We start from the raw sequence: 8694 nt of genomic DNA, 5'->3' as shown, positions 1-8694 counted from the left end.
TAACAATTATGGTAATTTTCCATAAGACTAATTCTCCACCAATACATCTAAAAGGGATTCTCTTAGTATATCTCAGGATCTAAAAGGAGTCTCAGAAATATTAATATAACCTCCATTTTACATATGTGGAAAATGAAGTCCTGAGTAGAAATGCAAATGGTCTATACACCTGGAAAAAGAAAGAAGCTCTCTGAACCTGTTAAATGGCCAAAAACAAATCTAGTCTGAATGAGTTTGTATTTGAATAGAAAGCAATGTCTTGATGAGCAGTGTAAATTGCGATGGAGTTACAAAGTACTCAGTATTTCCTTGCTTTACCAATAATGGAATTTTTGGCAATGAGATAATTTAACATCATTTCATTATAATTTTTTTCTAAGATTGTTTTTTCAAAGAGTATTGGATTAATAATAAATGTAAACTATAACTTTTATGTAATAATTCATGCAATTAAGATGTATATGAGTTACTTGAGTATTTATGTTCATTTATCAGTGAACTTTAGAGTTTGTATTGTTTCCTTAGCCAGTGGAAAATTAGATGGATACAGTTTATATGTAAGAGAAACAAAAAAAATTTTTTTTGAAAGTTGTAAAATACATTCTTGGAGGATGTTTTAACATCTTCCCAACAATACTGCATATGGGTTCTAAATTCTCTACCTCTCACCAACACATGCTATTTCCTTTTTTATTTTTTTAAATCATAGCCATCCTATTGGATATGAAGTGGTATTTAGTGGCTTAATTTCCATTTCCCTAATGACTAATAACTTCTTTACATGTGCTTCTTGGCCATTTGTATATCTTCTTTGGATAAATGTCTAAATAAATCACATGTCCATTTTTCAATTGGGCTGCCTTTTTGTTGTTGAATTGTGTTTTTTATATGTTCTGGATATTAGACCCTTATCATATATATAACTAGTAAATATTTTATCCCATTCTGTAGGTTTTTTCACTTTCTTGATAATGTTCTTTGATGAACAAAAGTATTTTTTCACCTATAAGCTTTTTTCTATCATTTTTTCATAGCATTTTGAGTGTTCCAAGTACTGATATAAATTTTACTTTTGTAGCAACCGTTATTGGTTTCTTTCATAAGTATGCCTGTAATTGTATACCACTAGTGTCTACATTCATCTGACAGATGGGTTTTGTTCTGTTATACTTTTACTAAAGCTATGAGTCACTATAAAAATGAACAAAAATGAATTACTTGAGTTCCTTTATCATTCTGTTTCAATTAAATGGCTGACAGCTGCTTCCCATAAAGTTGCTATAAAATTAGATAAAATCAGAATATTATTGCACTTATTTAAAAAATGTATTCTCTTTCAACTCATGGTGCCTTTCCCCCTAGCTTTATATGATAAGAATCTACTTTTTTAAAGGATCTACTTTTTCTGTTTAGAAAATAAATTATTAAATTTTTATTTCAGTTTTGCAGAATTCCTCTGTTCTCCTGCATTACATTTAATATCTTCTTTTTAAAAAAGATGTTCCTTCGAAACTGAGTTGTTTGTAGTGAGGTGGATGGACCTAGAGACTGTCATACAGAGGGAAGTAAGTCAGAAAGAGAAAAACAAATACCATATGCTAACACATATATATGCAATATAAAAAAAAAAATGATCATGAAGAACCTAGGGGGCAAGACGGGAATAACGATGCAGACCTACTAGACAATGCACTTGAGCATACGGGGAGGGGGAAGGGTAAGCTGGGACAAAGTGAGAGAGTGGCATGGACATATATACACTACCAAACGTAAAACAGATAGCCAGTGGGAAGCAGCCGCATAGCACAGAGAGATCAGCTTGGTGCTTTGTGACCACCTAGAGTGGTGCGATAGGGAGGGTGGGAGGGAGGGATATGCAAGAGGGAAGAGATATGGGAACATATGTATATGTATAACTGATTCACTTTGTTGTAAAGCAGAAACTAACACACCATTGTAAAGCAATTATACTCCAATAAAGATGTTAAAAAAATAAAAATAAAAAAGATGTTCCTGAATTAATATGTGCACAGATTTTCATGAGATCATAAATTGCTTTCATTTTTTAATGTTCTCAAAATGTCTGCTTTGATACAATTGCCTAAAATATTAACATTAACACAGAAGCTAGTAGAAACCTTCCTGCAAAAGACAATGAAGAATGCTATTCTGAAATAGCTATAAACCATCAAGAAATACAGTAAGGGCTTCCCTGGTGGCACAGTGGTTAAGAATCTGCCTGCCAATGCAGGGGACACAGGTTCAAGCCCAGGTCCGGGGATATCCCACATGCCGTGGAGCAACTGAGCCCATGTGCCACAACTACTGAGCCTGAGCTCTAGAGCCCGCGAGCCACAACTACTGAGCCCTAGTGCCACAACTACTGAAGCCTGCGTGCCTAGAGCCCATGCTCCACAACAAGAGAAGCCACCACAATGAGAAGCCTGCGCACCGCGATGAAGAGTAGCTGCCACTTGCCGCAACTAGAGAAAGCCCGTGCGCAGCAACGAAGACCCAACGCAGCCAAAAATAAATAAAATAAATAAATATTTTTTAAAAAGAAATACAGTAATATTTTCATCATCGCATAGTTTTTCTGACCAGCAGGAAAAACAGATCTTTTCTTACTTGAATCCAAAGAATATGGCCAGTACAAAACAGGGAGCTTAGGCATATGCAGTAAGAGACTCTGGTATTTACTTTTTGAAAAATCTAACATTTGTACAGAACTAAAGAAAGAATGTTCATCACTTTAAAGGTGACAATGTCAGGGAAAATATAGTTTTCCTGGGGTGGGTGCTAACAAATCAATTAAAAATATGACTAAAGGAGTCATTTTAGTTGCCTTTATAACTAATGGCAAGAATTCTAGAAAAAAATGAGGAGTAAGAAGACTCATGATACAAGTTATAACATAACTACTCTGAGTCTGGGACCAAGTGTTTAAATACTAGGCAAGGACTTCCTTGGTGGTGCAGTGGTTAAGTATCCGCCTGCCAATGCAGGAGACACAGGTTCAAGCCCTGGTCCAGGAAGATCCCACATGCCACAGAGCAACTAAGCCCATGTGCCACAACTACTGAGCCTGTGCTCAAGAGCCCACAAGCCACAACTACTGAGCCCTCAAGCCACAACTACTGAAGCCCGAGCACCTAGAGCCCATGCTCCGCAACAAGAGAAACCACTGCAATGAGAAGCCTGTGCACCAGAATGAAAAGCAGCCCCTGCTCTCTGCAACTAGAGAAAGACTGCGCACAGCAACGAAGACCCAACACAGCCAAAAAATAAATAAATAAATACTAGGCAAATATATAAAGGCCTTAGTAAGTCCAAATGTAGAACAGTATCCTATAATGCAACACTTTCAGTAACAGAGGCATCCTTTAGAGGAGGCAAGACAAGTAATGCCAGCAATGTGGTAGGCAGCAGACAGGTGCTTGATACAAGAGTAGTACAGTAGAGGGCCAAAAGCCCATTTTCAGTTACCAAAAAAGTAATGTGCATGAGTGGAGAATTTTGCCATTAATTATTAGTGATGCTATAAATCTGTGCATATACATCTCGAGCACCAAAATAAAGATAGAATTAACTTTATTAAGAAAGCATTTTAGGTCAAGATTCTGTATTATGTAAACATCTTAAAAGGGAGAAATTATTTACCTACAAATATTCCAGATCTGAAACAAAAAAGGATAAGACTGTTATAGTAATAGTTTCTTTTTTAATACTTCATTATTAAGGCAGTTTTACATTCACAGAAAAATTGAGTGGAAGGTAAGAGATTTCCCGTATATCCCGTAATCCTACACATGGATAGCTTCACCCATTAGCAACATTCCACACTAGAGTGGTACATTTGTTACAATTGTTGAACCTACATTGACACATCATTATCACCCAGAGTCCATAGTTAGGGTTCACTCTTGTACATCCTATGGGATTTGACAAATATATAATGGCATATATACACAATCATAATTTCTTACAGAGTAGTTGTACGACCCTAAGAATCTTCTGTGTTCCAAGTACTCATCTCTCCTTCCCATGACACCTGGCAACCACTGATCCTTTTACTGTCTCCATAGTTCTGTTTTTCTAGAATATCATATAGTTAAAATCATACAGTATATATAGCCTTTTCAGAGTCACTTCTTTCCTTAATAATATGTATCTAAGGTTACACCATGTCTTTAATAGCTCACAGCTCATTTGATTTTAGGCACTAAACAATATTCCATTGTCTGGATGTACTACTACAGTTTATTTATCCATTCACCTAATGAAGGACATCTTGGTTGCTTCCAAGTTTGGGGCATTATGAATAAAGTTGATATAAACATTCATGTTCAGGTTTTTGTGTGGATAGAAGTTTGCAATTCATTTGAGTAAATACCAAGTAATGCAATTGGTAGATCGTATAGTAAGAATATGTTTAGTTTTGTAAGAAACAGCTAAACTGTCTTCCAATGCTGCTGTACCATTTTGCATTCCCACCAGAATTGGATGAGAGTTACTGCCGCTCCACAATCTCACCAGCATTTTGTGTTGTCAGTGTTCTCAATTTACGACATTCTAATAGGTGTTGAGTGGTTGATAATTTCTTGATAGATTATTTCTCTATAAAATAATCTTAATTTCCTTTCTTAAGAATACCCATAATATATACAATATGTTATAGCATACATATGTTGTCAGTAAGGATAGAAAGTCCTCAGACTTTCCCCTTGGGGCTGTCTCCTCTTTAATGATGCTCTCTACCTGAGAGTAAGAAAGGAGAAACCTGTGCCCTAGGTAGCCATTGCCAAAACTATAAGAGAATAAGTATCGTTTGAAAACAGAGCAGTGATTTCTGTTTTGCCATTGCGTGGATTTTCCTCCTTCTAAATCAACTTTATTTTAACATTGTTTATGAAAAATTAAAAGCATTAATTTTAATTGCACAGTCCAATGAATTTTTACAAATATATATACCTATTTAACTACCACCACTTTTACAATAAGAACATTTACATCACTGTCCCCCCCCTCCAATACCTCCTCCAAACCTCCAAACCCCTCCAAACCTCTCCTTCCTTCCCCTTTTGCAGTCAGTCATACCTTCCCACACACACACCAATCCACGTCACTAAGCAACCACTGATCAGATTTCCCTCATTAAAGATTAGTTTGGCTGTTCCATAATTTCACATAAATGAAATCATAGCGTATTATTTTCTGTCAGTTCTTTCATTCAGCATGTTTCTGAGATTTATCCATTTTTTTGTGTATATCAGGAGATTTTTGCTTTTTATTATAAGTAATATTTCATTGTACAGATATACTACAATCTATCCATTTATCTGTGATAGATCTTTGAGTCATTTCAAGTTGTGGGCATATGAATAAAACTGCTGTTAAAATTGGAGCTTAAGTCATTTTGTAGACGTATGTTTTTATTTCTGCTGGATAAATAAACACCTACGAGCAGAATGGCTGGGTCATATGGTAGGTATAAGTTTACCTTTATGAGAAAGTAGAAGACATTTCCGAAGTGGTTATACCATATTATATATGCCCATCAACAACATATGAAATTCCTGGCTGCTCCACATCCTTGTTAACAATTGTCACTCTTTTTTTTGGACTAAAATCTACTATTTATTGGACAATTTGCAAAGCACTGTGCTACACTGCTACACATCACATACATTATTTCAACTGTTTCTCACGGAAGCCCTACGAGGTAGGTATTGTATCCACATCTTACAGAGAACACAACAGTTTCAGAAAAACAAGCTGCTTGCCCCTGATCACACTGCAAGGGAGAAGCCAAACCATAATATGATCCTAACCTGTCTCACGCACCAGTACAACCTGACAGGGACAAAACTTATCTCCATGTATGAAAGATCCAGGTTTTCAAAGAGAAGTAGAATCATTTCATTTTATAATCACATTTAGTATCAGTGGCATCACTGTCTGGAAAAAAGGTCTCTAAACCATTCTTCCAGTTTACTAATTCTGCTAAAATGTCTTCAGAAATGGCATCATCAGTGAAGCTACCCCACAAGCCCTCTAGAACAAAACACCCAATGAAATGGGCCTTTATTTATATTTACTGCAAATTACACTTCCAGGACTTTAGCTTGGAGCTATCCCCCTTCACAGATATGTATAGTAACATTGGGTTTAAGGTTATCACTGTAATAGCAACAGATAGGAAACAACCTAAACATTCCTCAGGAGCAGATTAAATACATTATGGTATATTCATTCAGTAGAACCTTATGTAGCCAAAAAAGGAAAGAGGTTCTTTGTTCCTTAACTACTGATATGGAATGACCTCCACTGGGGAAAACACTGTATATAGTTTGTTATCATTTGTATAAAAATCCCCATGTACATGTGTTTGTTCAGGCACAAAATCTTTTGCAAAAGGATACAGGAAACTAGCAAGTGCCTGACTCCAGGGAGAGGAACTAGGAGCTGGGGGACAACCCAAATCACTTTGTATTGACCCAGGGGGAAAGTTATGTATTTAAATTTTTTTCAATTAAAAAAAATTATGGACTGATTATACACTTGAAAAATTACAAGAGTAATTTATGGTTGCAGAAGAAAAAACAAAGTCTTCTTATGAGAATCACTATAAAGTTATAACGTAAATACATTTTTTTAATGTAAAAAGGCATAAAATTTCCTTTATGGACAACTTCTCACTTATCTACCATGTAATGTCAAATGTGCCTGTAATCCCATAAAATAAGTATGATCCTTATGAGAGAATAGAGCCAGATCAAATGCATCATTAAGAAAAAACATGCATACTAGACTATGAATTCTACTGAGAACAAAGGCCATTACTTTAAATACTTTCAAACTTCCTAGTTCCTGATAGGGTTTTCAGAACAGAGTTTCTTGGTTAATGAATAGCAAATTGATTTATTGGTTAAATTAGCAACTATGGAGCTTCCTGACAACAATATAAAATTAGTGGATAATTCACCAGAAACTAGCTTCTAGATTTTCATTTTAATTACTACTTTGAAACAACATAATTTAGTACCAAAGGTTTAAACACCCAATATAAATGCTAGACTGTGAAATCAGCATTATTTATATTTCATCAGCTATACAAAACTCATCAATTTTTCTTTTGAAAACGGTAGCAGAAATCCCAAAGAATAAAAGAGAGACTACTAATTAAAGGTCATGTTTACTAATCTAGCACCATAATTCCATTCTCAGGACCTCCCAAGTGGCTGGAAGGAGGAAGGGAAGAAGTGAGGATGTTGGAAAAGTGAGGGTTGCTCTTAACTTGTGGCCCCATTTGTGCTGTAAGGCAATGCAGGGTCTAGCAAAGAAGAAAATTGCTGAGGCTGGAGATGAAAACAAGAACTTTTGGTTCAGATGGTAAAGGAGGCCCTCAAGAACAGTAGAATCAGTTTATCTAGGAGGCAGTGCTAGAGTTGGCCTCATGAACTAGGGGGTTTCTTCTTGGCGTCCACGTCCTTTTTAACTTCTTCAGGTTTTTTAGACAGGTTTGGTATGTCATAGTTCTGAGCCAGATACATTCCCACCACGTTGCCAAGAGTAAATCCAAGCAGGAACTGGAGCATAGTGTTGGCAAGGAGGGCGCGAAGGGCCTCCCCTGGCCCGATGAGTCAACAACTGTCACTCTTAATTTTAGCCATTCTAGTCGGTGTAAAGTGGTATCACATGTGGTTATCATTCGTAGTTTCCTAATGATTAATGAAGTTGAGAATATTTTCATGTGCTTAGTTGCTGTTCATTTATATTCTTTGGTGAAGTGTCTTCAAATATTTCTCCCAAATTATACTGAGTTGTTTTTCTTCTTAGTATTTAGTTATAAGAGTGCTATTTATAAAACATATTATAGATGCTAGTTATTTGTCAATTATATATAGAAAGAATCTTTTCTCCCAGTCTGGAGTTTGACTTTTCATTTTCTTCATGTTACATTTCAAAGAGCAGAAGTTTTCATTTTGATGAAATCCAATTTATCTTTTTATTAATTTTATGATTAGTGCTTTTGTGTCATCTGTAAGATATTTTTGCCTATCCCAAAGTCACAAAGATTTTCTCCTATAGTTTCATTTAGATGATTTATACTCTTAGCTCTTTTAGTTAGACCTATGATCCATTTCAAATTTAGTTTTGTATATGGCATGAAATAAAGGTCAAGGTTCATTTTTTTCCATATGTATATTCAGTTAATTTAGCACTATTAACTTACTGGAAAGACTATCCTTTCCCCCATTTAATTTCTTGATAATTTTGTTGAAAATCAATTTACCATACATGTGTGGTTTTTTTTCTGGACTCTTTTGTGTTTCCTAGATCGATATGATCTATAATAACCTTTGAAACTAATTTTAGAGTAAGTTTTGAAACCAGATAATGTGAGTCACCAAACTTGTTACTCTTCTTCAAAATTGCTTTGACTAATATAATTCCTTTGCATTTCCATATTAATTTCAGAATCAACTATTAACTTTGCTATAAGAGCTGCTGGGAATTTATTTGGGTTTATAGGGAATCTATGGATTAGTTTGGGGAGAATTGACATGTTTACAATATTGAGACCTGAAATCCATGTACATGGTATATCACCTCATTTATTTAAATCTTTTAAAATTTCTCTCAGGAGTGTTTTTTAAAAGTTGTTTTTGTTTGTTTGGTTTGGTTTTTGTA

At 35.2% G+C, this 8694-nt stretch overlaps 1 protein-coding gene across 1 annotated transcript; it reads right to left on the bottom strand.

The window, feature by feature from the left end:
• Nucleotides 1–7454: 7454 nt before the first annotated feature.
• On the bottom strand, nucleotides 7455–7598 carry LOC114906603 (short transmembrane mitochondrial protein 1-like). The gene has a single exon (XM_029241500.1). The coding sequence runs from the start codon at nucleotides 7596–7598 to the stop codon at nucleotides 7455–7457; it is 144 nt and encodes a 47-aa protein (XP_029097333.1).
• Nucleotides 7599–8694: the final 1096 nt, after the last annotated feature.

This window comes from Monodon monoceros, unplaced genomic scaffold (assembly GCF_005190385.1).
Source record: "Monodon monoceros isolate NGI ecotype Baffin Bay Population unplaced genomic scaffold, NGI_Narwhal_1 Super_Scaffold_22, whole genome shotgun sequence".
Lineage (NCBI taxonomy): Eukaryota > Metazoa > Chordata > Mammalia > Artiodactyla > Monodontidae > Monodon > Monodon monoceros.
Note: the sequence above shows the minus strand (reverse complement) of the source record. Positions and strands in the feature narration are given on the sequence as shown.

What these genes read in the sequence shown, in the direction of transcription:
- LOC114906603 (XM_029241500.1), bottom strand. Translation starts at nt 7,598, where the DNA reads ATGCTCCAGTTCCTGCTTGGATTTACTCTTGGCAACGTGGTGGGAATG.